Source organism: Micromys minutus (genome assembly GCF_963924665.1).
Source record: "Micromys minutus genome assembly, chromosome: 23".
In the NCBI taxonomy this organism is placed as follows: Eukaryota; Metazoa; Chordata; class Mammalia; order Rodentia; family Muridae; genus Micromys; species Micromys minutus.
The window spans coordinates 29,112,209-29,130,957 of NC_137958.1; the positions used below are offsets into that span (position 1 = coordinate 29,112,209).

The 18,749-nt window shown below is 39.8% G+C and overlaps 1 protein-coding gene across 2 annotated transcripts in view; it reads left to right on the forward strand.

The window, feature by feature from the left end:
* The window catches only part of ANKIB1 (ankyrin repeat and IBR domain containing 1), a 101,484-nt gene that overhangs the window by 22,817 nt on the left and 59,918 nt on the right, over window positions 1-18,749 (forward strand). For both annotated transcript variants that reach the window (XM_080936457.1, XM_080936458.1), the window contains exons 2-4: window positions 3,432-3,701; window positions 5,781-6,081; window positions 18,068-18,250. In XM_080936457.1, the coding sequence (XP_080792583.1) occupies window positions 3,514-3,701; window positions 5,781-6,081; window positions 18,068-18,250 (672 nt within the window). In that variant the 5' untranslated portion in view covers window positions 3,432-3,513. The remainder of the gene's footprint in view (window positions 1-3,431; window positions 3,702-5,780; window positions 6,082-18,067; window positions 18,251-18,749) is intronic.

An 18,749-nucleotide genomic window follows, 5' to 3' on the forward strand; every position in this document is an offset into this window, starting at 1 on the left:
ATTTATAGACACACATAAAGTAGTTGTTTAAAAACCACAATTTCCAGGTAACTAGGCTGAATTTTCTTTGTGGCACTTTTTTTGGGGGGCGGGGGGTGCTCACTATGCAGCCTAGTATGACCCTGAACTCCAGACTTTCCTGTCTCGTCCCAGGGGCTGGTATTACAGATGTGTGTCACCATGCCTGGCATTTTGAGGGCTGGGAATCAGACCTGTGACTTAGTACATGATTGACAAGCATGCTACCAACTGAGCTACATTCTTAGGCTCTGAGCTTTGTTTTTGTTTGGGGGAAGTCAACGTTCATATTTTTAAAAATTACTATGAATATATTTATATATTTAAAACTTTAAAAGCCAGTAACAGAAACATTAGTAAACACCTAATTTGTGGCCTCATTAAGGATAATGATGAATCAGAAGATGTACTTCTGTATTAAGCGCATAATTCCTGTCTCTATAATAGACTTGGCTGATGTCATACCCTGATAGTTATTTAAAAACTGTAACAGTAATGTTTGCATATTGAAGTCAGCCAAAGAGCTTTAACCATTAATATCACATGCAACCTCAGTACATCAAAGGTACAAGTCCTGGACACACTTTCTGGGATTTAATCCATTCAGTAGGATTCTTTAACATTCTCCAGGGTACTAGAATGTATAGCCCCATTTGAGAACCACAGTATCATAAGAAGCCAAAAGGGTTTTTCATCCTTTAAGTTGTATTCTTTTTGAAATTGTTATTGCCCTGAAAAAATTCATTGTACAGTATGAATATTATTTTTCAAGTGATTTTTAAGCTATGCTTGGGTAGCCAACCTGTCACCGAAAGAGGTAATGTACATATTCTCGGCATTTACCTTTCTGCCTCTGTATCCTCACAAAGTTCCTACAAAATAAAGCAGTTGTATCCCTGTCCTGTAGGAAAGCTTTAGTTATGTGTAAGTTTAGATTAAGTTGTAAGTTCCTTATCTGTCCCAAACTGTTTTCAGTTTTACCACCTCTCATTCAGTGCTAGAGTTTGACAGCCTGTGCATTCTCACCAAATCTTGCAGAGCACTCTCTCATAGCTTGTATGTTCTCCTTTGTGCTGTCTTCTTTGTTGCTAATGGTGTTCAGTGTAGTTCTGCCACTGTGATGAAATACCTGAGAAAGAGGAAGGGCTTTTGCTCAGTTGCAGAGGTTTCAGACCCTGAAGTATCAGGGTCTGTGAGTTGGGAGCCTGGAGTAGAGAAATTCTGGTTACCTGGAAATCACAGGGAAGCTAGAGTGAAGAAGGGACTAGGGTCTCAGGATCCTCTTTACAGGCACATTCCCAATGTCATAATTCAATCCTAGTATGTTCACAAGCTGATGACCTAACAAATGGGTCTTTTGGGGGACAGTACCATCATAGCAACAGTAATTTAACAATAGATACAGGAAGGTTACCTTGTATGATAGAATATTCTAGCATTAAACCCTTTAAACAAGATCTGTTGTAGACAATTTACAAAAACGTTCTTTTATAAATCTTTTTACCAGTGTCTGAGACAGTCATTTTCCTTACAGTACAGATGGGAACTTGACGTTTTCAGGGGGTAGACACTTGCTTAAAAGTAATGTTAGCAAATATGACATTCATATTTCAGATCTAATTTTCAGTTGCTCCCAACCTTCCCCACGGCACGCTGCCCATCTGATGCTCATCATGACTTCTCCCACACGTAAAGTGCGTAAACACCTGATGTTTTAAGCTTGCTTTGAAGAGTATAAAATACTCAATGAGTTTTAATCATTATCTTCATTTCTTCTGTCTGACCAGTTTTATTAGTTTGCTGTGATTACCGAGAATCAATAAGCTGTACAGTTATACATGTATTTGTATTTTAAGTCTTTTTCTTGTAAGTACTTGCCCAAAACTTGCAATTCTTAATTTCAGTTTGTTTTTTGTTTTTTTTAAGTGACCCACAAATTGACTTAGTAATGCCTGCACAGAATTAACTGGACTGTGTTTTAGCTGGGTTTTCTACAGGGATAGAACTGATGGAACGAACCTGAATATGTGCACACATAAGTAACCAAGCCAGCTCAGCCAGTCAACAGGTTCTCCAGGCAGGAACTAGGAATAAAATGAAAAAAGACAATTAGACCACACTGTAGCATAACTCAGTCTAGTGTTGAGGCTGAAGAGGGTTTATTATCTTCCATTCTGCTTTTATACCACTGTATGTACATGCAAAGTAATAAGATTAGTTCTAGGAGCAAGCAGTAAACAAAATCCTGTAAACACTTTTCTAGGGACTAGTCTGGATGACCAAGACAAAAGGAATGCCACACAGGACTCACCTGAGCCTGCTCTGAGCTTTGCATTAACTTAAATGTAAATGTTCTTGATCTGGGCCTATTTCTTGAGTCCCTGCCCAAGGTCAGTTTACTTTTGTCCTGGCCCAAGGTTACATTCCCACCTAGGGTCTAGAAACTAGTGGCCCCAAGATATGTGTGCATGTGTGATTTAATAGAGTGGCTTATAGATTGTAGTCCTAGTAACCCAATAATGGCTTATCATTTGACCTTTTAGAAGATCAAGAGTCAGGGCTGGAGAGATGGCTGGGGGGGGGGGGGGTGCTGGGAGCACTTGACTGCTCTTCCAGAGGTCCTGGGTTCGGTTCCCAGCTGCCGCATGGTGGCTCACAGCTATCTGTAATGAGATCTGATTCCTCTTCTGGTGTGTCAGAAGAGAGTGACAGTGTGCTCACATACATGGAGTGAATAAATCTTGAAAAACAAAAAACAAAAAGAAGATCAAGGGTCCATTAATTGTTCAGTCAGGGAGCCTGGGTGTCTAGGTAGTTCCAGTCCAGAGGTTCTGCTGTACTCCTGGAGAGCTGCTGGTCTCCCCTCTGCGTTAGGGTTCTGAAGAAATGCAACAGATGAATGCTTTAGCAACAGGATAAGGTGAACTTGCCGGCAAGAGTGAAGAAGAACACAGAAGAAACAGCTCCTTCTTGTGCTTTTACTGAGGCTGCTGAACGGTGTGGCTCAGGCCAAGGGTGGGGCTGCTACCTCTGGGAATCCCCACTGCTGTGCTCCCCTGTTTTTAGTTCCTGGTCACTGGATTGACAGTCAAGATCAGCTGTCATTTTATTCAGCCATAAGCTGACTGCAGCTCATTCCTGCTCATGGGAAGAGAAAAGTTTATATATGTAGACAGCTTTTCTAGGTAAAGTCAGTTGTACAACCTTATATAGTCTTTATATAAGAAAATGTTAAATTTTAACAAGAAGTTATTTTTAGCAACATTAAAAATACAATAAATTTGGCAGCATGTAATAATGTTTATTCCCTTCATCTGCTTCCCAGATGTTATTAAAATTTGTAAATGTCTCTTTAGGATGCTGCTTTGTAATTACAGTGTTATGGTCTAATTTGTTAACTTCTCCTTCATTAGAATGTGAAACATGTGGAAGTACTGGAGAAGTGGCTGAAGGAAGAAAGAAAGTGCCACTGCCTATCAGAAAATAAAACAAAACATGGGAAATACAACCACCAAATTCCGTAAAGCACTCATCAATGGTGATGAAAACCTGGCTTGCCAAATATATGAAAATAATCCTCAGCTAAAAGAAACCCTTGATCCAAATACATCTTATGGAGAGCCCTATCAGCACAATACTCCTTTGCACTACGCTGCTAGACATGGAATGAATAGAATATTAGGGTAAGTATTACTTTAAACCCATTGATAAGTAATCAGTGAAAAGGAAGACACTTGGGATCTTTGAAAATGTAAAATACTGAGACATGTCCATGTTATGTGATGTATTCTGAGTTCTAATAGTAAAGGTAGTTCACACATACCTGTTGCTTTGAGTATATTTCTGTGCCCACTGTAATGTAGAAAACAGATTAGGTTACAGAGGAAAGTTGAGCACTCCTGGGGTGAGAGGTAAGAGAACAATAACCAAAGGGACTATTGCTGGGAAAGAGATTAAGGAAATTAAAAACTGTTCAAGGCTATTAGCATTAGAAATGACAGTAAAGGCTACAGGTAGTACATAATCCCTTCCTCATCTGAATTTATAAAACTATGGACTAAACTACAGACTTCAATTACTGTGCTGGAGATCTGAGTCATCTTAGCTCTGGTATGATGTTCTGAACTTCCCTGAACGTCATTAATAGACAACTGGTTAAACAGAAAATTATTAGCTAACTGGAAGCTTTCTTTTTAAAAAGGAAAAAGTGGCATCTCAGTGTTCCCTCACCTAAAAGTCAATCAGAATGGATCAGCCAATCAACTGGTCAACAAAAACTCTCAGGAAAAGCTGTCTGTTCCAGTACAGACTTAAGAAATACTACAAAAGCTGCCTAAAATATAGACTAGACACAATGACTTCCGTGTTCATTGTTCACGCTCACTCCTAAAGAGTATACACTGTTCTGTTATGGTCCCTTTGGGCCCTTATTTTGCCAACAGACCCCTGAGAGGAGAGGGGCCTCCTGGGCTCTTTCTGAATCCATGATAAAATACTGAATGACCCAATCCTGTGCAAATCATGTACAGATGCCCACAGCTTTGTGAGGTAAAGAGCGAGGGTAACAGTTGCTGTGTCATGTCCAGAAAACTCCTGTTTGCTGTTCAGATCCTTGTCCTCTGGTTCTTGCATTCTTTCCACCCTCTTCTGTGACTTTCCAGATCCCAGTTAAGACTGAGCATTTATTTTCAGCATTTGGCCTGTTATGGCCTGTTTCTTTATTAATCGGTGCTCACTGTAATACAGCACTGCTTTCAAGTGGTGAAGGAGAGCTGAGGTCCTAGGCTGACATTTTCTCAAAATCTAATTAAATCTTTCAAGTAAAACAACTGTCTTTGATGCTAATGATAAAGTTTGATCTTTCAAGTAAATGACAACTTCCTAATTCTTTCTTTCTAATAAATTGGTAGTGATAAAACCCAACATCATTTATTGTACAATAAAAAATGACAACATTTAGAAGTACTCTAACTCACTGAATCAAATATATTTTATTCTTGGACCAAAATATGTTAAAGCGGGTTGTGTACTACGAGAATTCATATGGAGGTTCTAGAGCTAAAGGAATGGACACAAGCCCTCATTCCTGACCCAGAAGCAATCTTCAGTTCATAACCACTTGTAACTGAAAATTTAGTTTCATCCAAGAGTCTCACTGGGGAAACAAATTCCTCTTAAGGGTTGAATACATGCCCAGCACTAAATGGCCAACAGAAAAAAAATAAACTAAACAGCATCTTTGGAGGTTCCTTGTCTCATAGTGCCATGTTAGGACTTTTTATTTATTTTAAATTTTTTGTTTTGAATTATTATTATTATTTAAAGTAACCTTCTTCTGTGTAACATCCTCTGTCTCCTCCTTTTTTTAAAATTTCATTTTTCCCTTTTCCTTGTGTAGTCTCATATGAATTACCAGCACTAAAGTTTCTTTCTCTGGTGCATGTGTATGATTCATGCACGTGAATGCCTTCATTACGTGTGTCACAGCTCATGGTGGATGTCAGAGGACAACTTTGAAGAGTCATTTCTGTCCTGCCCCATAAGCTGTGTGAATGCAGCTCAGATGGTCAGCCTTGTGTGACAAGCACTTTACCTTCTAAGCTGCTTTGCTGGCTTTCCATCTTAATTGACTGTGTTAGTTATTCACATACCTCAATAGAAGCTGGATTTTAGCTTTGAAGTAGACTTTACCCTTAAAATTGTTATCTTTTCTGTACTTTTAGCTAGGAAAAAGTTGTTTTTATCCTTCCTTTCCATTTTAGGACTTTTCTTTTTGGTAGAGATGGAAACCCAAATAAACGGAATGTGCACAATGAAACATCTATGCATTTGTTGTGTATGGGACCTCAAATCATGATATCTGAAGGAACCCTTCATCCTCGCTTAGCACGGCCTGTGGAAGATGATTTCAGAAGGGCGGATTGTCTGCAGATGATCTTACGGTGGAAAGGAGCAAAACTTGACCAGGGCGAATATGAGAGAGCGGCTATTGATGCAGTTGATAACAAAAAGAACACACCCCTTCACTATGCTGCAGCCTCAGGGATGAAAGCCTGTGTGGAGGTAAAGCATGCTTTCCTTCCAATATTCCATGCTAGACATTTGTATGTTGATAGTATGTGGGAGTCAGGGATTGCTTTGTCTTAGCAGTTTTCAACTCTTTATTCATTCTAAAAGAACCAAGCCCTTTGTTACCACACTGCTTTAGGGAGCAACCAAAGTGCAGCTTTCTAGTCTTTCTGAATATAATATAATAAAAATCAATAAGAATAATTGTTAATATCTTCTAAGAACAGTCAGTTAAGTATTGTCAGACTGGAAGTAATAGGGGTTCTTGTCTGTATTTGCTGAAAATTTTAATAGCTAATTTCTAAAACTTCCATATCTTGGATGTGGGGGAAAGATGACAACATTACTTATCAGTATATTATCTTTACTTGATTTGTTTATTAAGTAGATAACTGTTAATGGATGCATTTATTATACTCCTTTTAAAAACCTTGTCTTAAAAAATGTTTTTTTCGGTTGAATCTGCGTTTAAGTATTCCTGAATTCATATTGCATTTTGGGAAACTAATATATAAAGTATCTTTCAAGCTTAGATAAAAAAATCACTTGACCTTTGATTTCTTAAAAGATGTAACTGTTACGGCTCTGACAGGAAAGGTATCCTGACAGTTGGCAGTCAAGGAATATCACAAAGTCACACTGCACAATGAACCTCACATAAGAGATTTATTGAGAAAGACACAGGGGATGACCACCTATGCTCAGGAGAGAAGCAGCAAAGAACTGAGCAGAAGGCAGGTTTTATATGGTTTCTTGTGGGGTGAAGCTTTCCAGGATGGTATGAGATTTTATCAATCTTAGGGCAAGCTGAGGGATTGGTGGGATTCTGTGGCCTGATCATGGGCTTTTTCCCTCTGTAGAGCAGAGGCAGCCATTAAGGCCTTTAGTAGAGTAGTCTGGAGAATGGGACCTGGCACTCATATACCTTGAGGGGCTGGGCCTGGCACTGGCCTTAGAGTAACTCTATAGTGTTGTCATTGCTGTTCATGTGATAGTACATATTTCTCAGCTACAACAGTCATGTCAAGTCATACATGATTGATGGAATTGCTCTTTTTTAAATTGGATATATTTTATTTATGTTTCAAATGTTAACCCTTTCCTTGTTCTCCCTCCATAAACCCCTTATCCCATGCCCCCCTCTCTGCTTCTATAAGGGTACTCCCCCAACCACCAACCCCTTCCTCACTTCCCGCCCTGATATTCCCCTACACTGGGGTAGATTGATGGAATTTAATTTGTATAGATACATTTAAGTATGAGAAGGATGCATTAGAGATTGGATCAGTCTCTTTATTCTAAAATATGTATACTTTATTTTAAAAGTAATGATACAAATAAAATTAAAATTACATATCAAAGATTTAATATTTAATGATCTTCTTTAGTATTGTACTTTTAATTTGATATTAAAATTTTGAATAGATTTTTAAAGATTATAGTCACATAAATCAGCATAGCTAAAGATCAATTTTTGTTACTTCTTGAACTTATGTGATCTTGTTAATCAATCGTCTAGAAACTTTGTCTTTCTGTTTCCTTTCCCATTACTAGTGAATTGTGATCAGGTTTCCAAGCAGTGCTTTCTAACATTAACTCAATATAGTAACAAGAGGACCTAGGACTTGGAGGGGATGCATGTCAGCAGAATTCCTGACACTTTACACAGGCTTTACTGAATATTTTTCTATGCTCACCTGCTAGGGAGGAATCTGCTGTGGTGACTCACTCAGTGTAGGACTAGATGGTTCTTAAATGTGTGAAGGTAGAAATAGCTTGTTCTTATTAGTAGCAATATTTTAACTTCTGCTTTAATAACTTGCTTCTAATAATTCTGAGTAAGTAATGCTAAGTAGTGGCCAGTTTTTAAGTGTATTTACAGTGCTGTACATATTAAACTGTTGAAAAATGGAATGGCCGTTTTACCAGTATGCTTTTGTTCTTTGCCGAGGGGTGGGTACGTTATGTAGTATTTAGAAGACCTGCCGATTGCCTGCCCTGATAGGTGTGTTTCTCTGTGCACTGCCAGCATATCACATCACATGAAACACTCTGGTTGGTGACTGTTGTCATTATTTATATCCTGAACGTTCCAAATTGAGCCTTATGAACACCTCACATTTATTCCAGCATTTATTGACAGATTTCAGTATGGTATTTTACCTCTTAAGCTTATCACCAATGTCTTAACTGTACTCTTGCTCAGCTCTAGGATCTTAATGACTTTTTGTCATTATTATTATTAAACTAGAAGTATTTCCTAGCATAAGTGCCTAAACACATTGTAATATGTAGCACTAGATAACTAATGTTCCTAGAATATCGTGAATTTTATAAAATTTACTATCATGGGTAATTTAAATACTTTTAAACTTCTGTACCTTATTGCTTATAGTTTTTATTATAAAAATGATAGGAATAAATACAATTTCTATAATTTTAAAATATTCTTAGTGTTTAGTGTACCAAGCATCATATACTGGATAACATTGTATAAATAAATACCACCAGATATTTATTATTTTTCATAAACCTGTGAGACCATCTAGTGGTAGAAGGGGCACAGGTGTCCCATATTGGCCTTGTTGCTGGTTGTGACACATTTTATGATAGTTTTCTCTGGGGTGCTTGGGATAAATCTCAGAATTATCTCAAAAGACCCCATAGTCACTAATGTTCGATTCACTAATGCTTGTTGTAAAATATATCCCACTTTCTCTGCATAATCTTTAAACTTGGAGATTACTTCCTCCAGCCCAGTAGGTCCAACCTATTTTTTTAACTTTTAGGAATTCATATTTATGGAAGCTTTCTCTAGCTGTTAATTTTGATTCTTTTCCTTATATGTATTTGTTTTTTCTTTGCTTTGACAAAATACTCCAGGTATTCATGTTCACAATAGTAACTTTGGAAGGAAAATTGCTGACTCATAGGTTGAAGCTGTAGTTTATCATAGGCAGGAAAGCATGACCAGATGAGTGGCTCTAGGGAGGAGAGGGTACCTCTGGGACTTCTCAACCTTTGCGAGAGTAGAAAGCAAACAGGGCTCTACAATTACAGAGCTCACTAGCCTACTCCCCTCACTGTTCTCAGTGTGTTCTTAATCACCTTTAAAAAAAAAAAAAAGCAACAACAAGACACACATAAAATAAGAAAACCTTATAGCCTGATCCAGTGACCCATTTTCTACAGTGAAACTGTACTCCTAAGGGTTCTACAGTTTCTAAGACATTACTATTAGTGGGAAATCAGGAGTTCAGACACATGAGCCTTAGGGGTGGGTATGTTTCACATTCAAACCACAGCAGTGTGTTGGTTTTTTTTTAAAAGATTTGTTTATTTTAGGTATATGAATACACTGTAGCTGTCTTCAGACACACTGGAAGAGGGCATCAGATCCCTTTACAGATAGTGGTGAGCCACCATGTGGTTGCTGGGAATTTAATTCAGTTCCTCTGGAAGAGCAGTCAGTGCTCTTAACCTCTGAGCCATCTCTCCAGCCCCAACAGTGTGTTTATTTAAGAGAAGAATTTAGAGAGTTATCTGGGGCTGCAAAGGTGGCTCATTTGTTGCTCTTGCCCTAAGGATCCTGGGCTCAATTCCCAGCACCCACATGGTAGCTTACAACCATCCCTGTTTCCAGTTCTAGGGTATCCAACACCCTCTTCTGAACTTCAGACACTCACATGATAATATGCATACATGCAGGCAAAATAATCAGAAATAAAATAAATCTTAAAAAGAAAAGAATTTAGAAAGTTATTCTTCGGTAGTTTTCTCTGCATTTAATAATTTGGAGTTTCCTGTGGTTCCCGGTTTTCTGTCTATTCGTTTGCTTGCTTGCTTGCTTTTGAGACAAGTCTCACTAGTATGTATCCCTGGCTGTCCTGGTACTCACTGTGTAGACCAGGATGACTTCAAAAATCACAGAGATCCACCTGCCACCCCAGTGCTTAGCTTAACAGCAGGAGTCACTGTGCCCATCTATTTGTCCTCATTTTGATCCATTGAAATGAAATGTTTACATCAATACTCCTTCCTGGGCTATGTTCCATAAGTGTTTCCATATATATATACATATACATATACATATACATATACATATACATATACATATACATATACATATATATATATATATATATATATATATATATATATATATATATATACACTCAGACTATGCATAGCATAAAAATTCTAACCTCTTAATTATAAAATTGCTTTTAGAACCTTTAGATAACAAGGTATTAAAGGCTTTGTAGAGAATTATATCTGTGTCTCTTTCTGATGCCTTGCCCAACTCCACTGAAGTTTTTCATGCTGTTACTTCTATGTTAACGTCCTTGTAAGTTTACTATAGCAGCCTCAGTTCAGTGTTTCTGAAGGTGAGATCAGTCACCTCTCTACTAGCTTGAGTATCTGGTTTCTCTCGACAGTGCCATTCTCTGCAAAACCTTTGTACCTTGGATTACTCCCATATGCTCCTTCTCATTTCTCTCTTCTCTCTCTTCTCCCCTCATTGTATCAAATTAATTCTGCTCAGTAGCAGAACAGGATGCTTCATTGTCTTCATTGTTCTAGTATTGTTGCTCTTGTTTGAGACACATTTTCATAGAACCCAGGCTTGATTCTAGGTGGCTAAGGATGACCTTGAGTTTGGCTCTCCTGTTTCCACCTCCTAAACTTAGGGATTACAGGTATGTGCCACGGACCTAGTCATCTTTTTTATCTGTTTTGGCTGCTCTCTTAATACCTGATGCTTTAACTCTTCACCTTTGTATTTTTCAAAACTTCCTTGAATAGGAAAACATGGAATTTCATAAATAATTATCTAAAATTATTTGTGGAATGATAGGTTGCAAAGAGTAAAATTAATTGTTTAAAGATAGCAATTTGGGCTTGTGAGGTTGGTCATTGTGTAAAGGCTTCTGCTACACAGCCTAATAATAGCCTGAGTTCAGCCCCCAGGACCAACATCGTGAAAGGAGAGAACCAATTCTTGCAAATGATTATCTGATCACCACACAACCACCATGTCATCTGTGTATCTCACAAACAAAATATAAATAGGCAACTAAATGTCTAAATATATAAGGTAACGGGGAGGTGGGGGTGCTGCTGGAGAGGTGGCTCAACAATTACACTCGCTGTTCCTCCCGGGACCAGAGTTCTAGTCCCAGCAATAACATAACAGCCAACAATTTTCTATAACTCTAGTTCTAGGAAATTCAACACCTTCTCACTTCTGAAGGTACTGCATACATGTGGTACATTTATATGTAGGCAATAAAATAAACATTAAGGAAAAAATAAATGCTAACATGATATATATTACAGTTAAACTATAAATAATATTTCTTTAACCTTAATGTCTTCATTTACTAGAGAATTACTTAAGAGTTAGAAAATGTTTTCTGTTAAAGTCTCAATAGTAAATATTTTAGGCAACTTAGCCAGTGTGACCTACAAGTGACGGTAGACAATGTGCTAAGAGTAAACAAAGAAGCATAGCAGTGCTGCAAAACACCATTAGTTTGTGAACTGATTGCCAACTGATTTTCTAACAACTTTTATGTGCCAGAAAATATTTTTCGGGATATTTAAAGTGCTTAGGAACTATTAAGACCCATACTGAAGAGGCAGCCAGCTCGATTAGGCCCAATTTGTGATAGCCCTCCACGAAATATAAAGAGTTGGGAAAAGGAACCATACCTCAAAAACATACCCTCACTCACTGAACCCCCCTCTCTACATGTATATATACACAGAGAAATGTTCTAGATGCACACACATATGTATACACACACACATGCTTTCTACATACCTATTCATACATGTGCATATAGAGCATTATCAATGTATAGCATGCATTTGTTTTACTAACACAGAGGACCTGAATTCTCTGTATGGATGCCCAACATACAAAAATAAAGTTTCAGTAGGATATAAAACTGGTAGGATCCGAGGACCCAGCTATACCACTCCTAGGCATATACCCAAAAGACGTTCCAACGTATAACAAGGACATATGCTCCACTCTTCATAGCAACCTTGTTTATAATAGCCAGAAGCTGAAAAGAACCCAGATGTCCTTCAACAGAAGAATGGGTACAGAAAATGTGCCACATTTACACAATGGAATAGTAAGTACTCAGCTATTAAACAATGACTTCGTGAAATTCTTAGGCAGATGGATGGAACTAGAAGCTATCATCCTGAGTGAGGTGACCCAGTCACAAAAGAACACACATGGTAAGCACTCACTGATAAGGGATACTAGCCCAAAAGGCCTAAATACCCAAGAAACAATTCAGAGACCTTATGAAGCTCAAAAAGAAGGAAGGCCAGAATGTGGGTGCCTAAGTCCTTCTTAGAAGAGAGAACAAAATGCTCACAGGAGGAAATACAGGAACAAATAGAGAAACAGGGACTGAAGAAAAGATTATCTAGAGACTGCCTCATCTGGGGATCCATCCCATATGGAGCCAACAACCCAGTCACTATTGCTGATGCCTGGGAGTGCTTACTGACAAGAGCCTGATATGGATGCTTCCTCAGAGGCTCTGCCAGAGCCATACTGATACAGAGGAGGATGCTTGCAGCTAACCATTGGACTAAGCACAGGGACCCCAATGGAGAATCTAGAGAAAGGACTGAAGGAGCTGAAAGGGTCTGCAACCCCATGGGAAGAACAAAATTATAAACCAACCAAATCCCCCAGAGCTCCCAGGGACTAAAACACCAACCAGTGAGTATTGGAGAGACCCATGGCTCAGTTGCATATGTAGCAGAGGATATCGTTCTCTGGCATCCATGGGAGGAGAGGCCTTTGATCCAGTGAAGACTCTTTTTTTTTCCAGTGTAGGGGAATGCGAAGGTGCTGACATGGGAGTGGGTGGTTGGGAGTAGGAGCATCTTCATGGAAGCAAGGGGAGGGGGAATGGGAGGAAAGGGATAACATTTGAAATGTAAATACAGAGGATATTTAATAAAATGGATATAAAAAGAAAATTTAGATTCAAATTAAGAAAATATAATCTTTTTTAAAAAATAAAACTGGTAGGAATTTAATGTGGTAATTAATATTCTGGGGTTTGTTTTGTAACTAAGAGCTTTTCTGTTCTGCTTTGGAATAGAAATTCACTTTGGTGAAGGTGGTGTCAATTAGCATAATCTAAGAAGACTCCATGACACTTTTCTCCTTTGGTAGATTTTTTTTCCCCAATGTAACCATAGTAGGCCACATTTCATTTCTAATGGTGATTCACCTGTAATAGTGATTCTGTAAATGGGAGAGGTGTGTAAAGGCTTAGTTTTTAGAATACTTGGTGGAAAACATTTTTATAAAAATTGTTAAATCACATGTTTCCTATATATTTGACTCTACTTATAGTTGTAACTGTAACTAACTGTTGGCTAAGTAAAAGTCCCTAGAAAAGCATACACAGTAAGTCACAGTTCTTCCTTTATTACAGCTGTACCACAGAACCTGTTTACCATTTTCAGTTGCTGTCAGTATTTCATACTTCACTGAAAGCCATAAAAACCACTCACCAATCCCACTGAAGAGTCTACCTAATTGTGTTGGTTGTTCCTTCAGTCCTTCCCCTAACTCCTCCATTGGGGTCCCTGTGATCAGTCCAATGGTTGGTTTTGAGCATCTGCATCTGTACTGGTCAGGCTCTGGCAGAGCCTGTCAGGAGACAGCTGTATCAGGCTCCTGTCACCAAGCACTTCTTGGCATTAGCAATAGTGTCTGGGCTTGGTGTCTGCACGTGGGATGGATCTCCAGTTGGAGCAGACGCTGGATGGCCTTTCCTTCAGTCTCTGCTCCACTCTTTGTCCCTGTATTTCCTTTAGTCAGGGGGCAATTCTGGGTTAAAATTTTGGAGATAGGTGGGTGACCCCATCCCTTAACTGGGGGTGGGGGTGGGGGTATGCCTAACCTCTGGATATGATCTTGACAGGTTGGAGAAGTAATCTTATGCAATCAAATAAAGAACTATTAGCCTAGTGGTTGGAATATAGATTAGATTTGAAATACTTTTAAAGCAGTGAGTGCTTCTTGATGTGTTACTTGAAAAGGACACCAGCTAGTTTTAACATCAGTCTCCTGAAAGCTTACTGGAAATATAGAAGCTACAGCCTGATGAGCCCAGCTGAATCTGAATCTATATTTTAATAAGACTCTGACCTCAGTTGTTGCCAGGTCTCTGTCATACTCAGATTAAAGAATGAAAGACTCTAGTTTGTGCACAGTCCACATTGAAATCACTGTAAAAATATTGACTATTCCAGGTCCACCCAATAGAACCATCAGGGTGCCCACATCATCCTTGCGTAGTACTGAATATGACTGCCCAGAAGCCAAGCACCAGTACAGTTTAAAGCCCTGAAGGTTTACAATAGCCTGCATGCCTCCATTCTTTAATGAAGTCGGGAATCAGTGTGCTACCAAGAGTCACAGAGCTCAGGTTGATGCAGTAACCCCTGGTCTAAGTGGACACACAGCCTGGCTCTGTGTGGGGACATTAGAGAAACACAGACACAGTGGACAGAAAGGACAATGAGAAAAACCAATAGTATGGCTGACTGAAAGTAAGAGAGAGACAGTTGTAAAGTGACAGCATTAACCATGCTGAACTACCTCTGAGCTGTACCTAAAAGCAGTGTGTTGAAGAATACCCTTGAGAACCAGAAGCCATGAAACAAACAGAAAAATAGAGGAGTAAGTAGACCATAGCGCTGGCAGGAGAGGAATACCAAGAGAAGAATTTCCAGGAAGGGACAGTGGGTCAGTTGTGTGACATGTTACAGAATGGTAAACAAAACAGAGGAGTAAGATCTGTAGACTGGGCTCTCTGCTCCTTCCTGTTCTACATTCAGCCACATCTTCTTGTGCAGTGCCAGCCTCGTCCCTTAGACAAGATGGTGAAGGTCAGTGTGAATGGATTTGGCCGTATTGGGCGCCTGGTTACCAGGGCTGCCTTCTGCTCAGGATCTGGCAAAGTGGAGATTGTCGCCTTCATTGACCTCAACTATATGGTCTACATGTTCCAGTATGACTCTACCCATGGCAAGTTCAATGGCACAGTCAAGGCTGAGAATGGGAAGCTTGTCATCAATGGGAAGCCCATCAGCATCTTCCACGAGCAAGATCCCGCTAAATCAAATGAGGTGATGCTGATGCTGATTATATTGTGGCGTCTTCACCACCATGGAGAAGGCCCGGGACCCACTTGAAGGGTGGGGCCCAAAGGGTCATCATCTCCACCCCTTTGGTCAATGCCCCAATGTTTGTGATGAGCGTGAACCATGAGAAATATGACAATTTCCTCAAAATTGTCAGCAATACATCCTGTACCACGAACTGCTTAGCCCCCTGGCTAAGGTCATTCATGACAACTTTGGCATCGTGGAAGGGCTCATGACCACAGTTCATGCCCTTACTGCCACTCAGAAGACTGTGGATGGCCCCTCTGGAAAGCTGTGGTGTGATGGCCGTGGGGCAGCCCAGAACATCATCCCTGCATCCACTGGTGCTGCCAAGGCAAGGTCAACCCAGAGCTGAATGGGAAACTCACTGGCAAAGCCTTCCGTGTTCCTAACCCCAGTGTATCTGTTGTGGATCTGACATGCTGCCTGGAGAAGCCTGCCAAGTATGATGACATCAAGAAGGTGGTGAAGCAGGCAGCTGAGGGCCCACTAAAGGGCATCCTGGGCTACACTGAGGACCAGGTTGTCTCCTGCGACTTCAACAGTAACTCCCACTCTTCCACCTTTGATGCCGGAGCTGGCATTGCTTTCAGTGACAACTTTGTGAAGCTCATTTCCTGGTATGACAGTGAATACGGCTACAGCAACAGGGTGGTGGACCTCATGGCCTACATGGCCTCTAAGGAATAAGAAACCCTGGACCCCCCCTCCCCCAGCAAGAACACTGAGAGCAAGAGAGAGGCCCTCAGTTGCTGAGGCGTCCCATCCCAACTCTAAGCCCCCAACACTAAGCATCTCCCTCACAATTTCCATCCTAGACCCCTATAATAATAAGGGCCTAGGGATCCCTCCCTATTCTCTTGAATACCATCAACAAAATTCTGCTGCATCCCCCCAAAAAAAAAAAAATCTGTAGACTGGACGGAGGCCTTTGGGGAATAGTATTTGTGTAAAACAATCAGGACAGAAATCTAATAGCTGGCAGTCATTGATTCATCTTATAGGGATATCAACAGCAAATTTTAGAAATGTGACTGAGAAAGCATGTGTAGTCCTTTGTCATGCATTATATGAGGTGTGGGAATTGTTGGGAGGTATTTATTAAGTCTGAGAGATTTATCATTAAGAGCTTTTATCACTGTGTACTTACACAAATCTGTCTGATAGGTTCTGCTCTATGCCTTGCATACATAGTGATATATGCTGTTTTATACAGTTGGTAAGGCACTTGGTCTGAGTACACTAGCATCTTCATGTGGGCATATAGCTTTATGGCCTTGAGGCCATAATAACACTAGACCAGTGATTCTCTGCCTGTGGTGTGGAACCCCATTGGAGGCAGAATGACCCTCTCATTTGTAGGAGTCAGTAACGACTATCAGGAAACACAGAATTTTATAGTATGATCATAACAGTAGCAGAATTACAGCTCTAAAGTAGCAGTGAAAATCACTTTATGCTTTGGGGTCACCATAACAGGAACTGTATGAAAGGATTGAAGCATTAGGAAGGTTGAGAACCACTACACTAGACGATAGGTAGTTTTCACTGTTGTCTAAATTTTCTGGTATTCCTTTGTAGTACGCAGACTAAAACATCATTACCATCATCGCACTTATCTGTGTTAAGAAGGTAACTAGAAGGAAAGCAGGAAGTCCCCAGTACTAGGATTTTATAGGAAATTAGAATGAAATTGGAGGGAGAATGGAGGGCCCAAGTTTATCACAGATGGCAAAATAGTAATCTTAGAACTAGAAGAGGCTTTAGAACAGAGTTTGTATTGTATCTTTTGGGTTGATTTGTGTCCTAGTTAGGGTTGCCATTGCTATAGTGAAACACCATGACCATCAGGTGGGGAATGAGAAAGACCATGACCAAAAGCAACTTGGAAAGGTTTTATTTCAGCTTACACTCCCAGGCAGCAGTTCATCACTGAGGGAAGCCAGAGCAGGAGTTCATGCACAGCTGGAGCCTGGAGGCAGGAGCTACAGAGACCATGGAGAGTCCTGCTTACTGGCTTGTTCCTCACGGCTTGCTCAACTAGAACACAGGGCCACTAGCCCAACAATGACCCTACCCACAATGGTCTGAGACCTCCCCATCAGTCACTAAGAAAATGCCCTACCATCTTTCCTGCATCTGTCTCATGGAGGCATTTTCTCAATTGAGGCTCCCTCCTCTCCGCTCGTGACAAGTTGACATAAAACTCACTAAGATAGTTTGGTTTAGCTTTTGGTTTTCTTAAGCTCAGACTGAGCTTTAAGTTGATTCTCCTGGTTGCACCTCCTTATTCCTGGGAATACAGCTGTATACCACCTTACCTGATTCTCTACATCTTCTATCAAAATTATACAGGCTACCTTGTTTACAGATAGACACTGTAAACTGGGCCTTTTAAAGTAGTTACATGATATCGCCAGTCATCAGCCACCAAATCATCAGGGAGGTGAGAAATACATACACCTTGAGTACTTTGGGTTATTCCTAAAAATGTGAACTATAAAATGCAGTATAGGAGAATAGATGCGTTGAGGTCATTTTGCGTGCCAACAAAATGTCCCATGTAGCAGTATTTCCCTCAGCCACACTAAGCAAACTAACCTGGGGAACCCTCGCAAAGAGAGATACCTGGTTGTCCTGCCCAGGTTCATTGTGTCTACTGTTACATTTTTTGTTATGCCAGTTATACATTTAATTTCTTTAATTTATAGCATAAAATAACTTAATAAAATCTATAATTGTGAGTTTTTTTGTTTTTTAGCTTTTAGTTAAACATGGAGGAGACCTGTTTGCTGAAAATGAAAATAAAGATACTCCTTGTGATTGTGCGGAAAAACAGCACCACAAAGACCTGGCCCTCAGTTTGGAGTCTCAGATGGTGTTCTCTCGGGACCCAGAGGCTGAGGAAATCGAAGCTGAGTATGCTGCATTAGACAAGCGAGAGGTAAGGTGACGTTCTTAGTGCTTTCTTTAAACCCACGGTGGGTGGTCCTTTTTACAGTGTGCTCAGTAGTCTCAGTAGTACCTACTCCATAGCAGGGAACATAGGTACATCGAGAAACCAGGAATGTCGAGTCTGTCCTCTAACAAGTTTATTTATTTACTAACTGTAAACAGGTGTGCTAATGTGTAAGTCCTGCTTACCCCTGTACCCCCATAGGCTCCACTCACTATCAGTCTTTCCCTCTGTCACACGTTGTTCTTGACAAACAAAGGCTTTGGTGACTCTTACAGGAAGCTCAAAGGAAAATGTAAAACTAAAAATCCTAATTCCTCAGTGTTTTATGTTAACCTCATTCTAACAAGAATCTCTAAACCATTGGCTTATATGTATATTACTGGCTTTTTCTAGTAAATCTCAAAATTTTCTGAACCTTTGTACTTCTCATAATGGCCAAAGGAACTGAGTTTCCAGAATTAATATTTCCATTTCCTAACTTTTT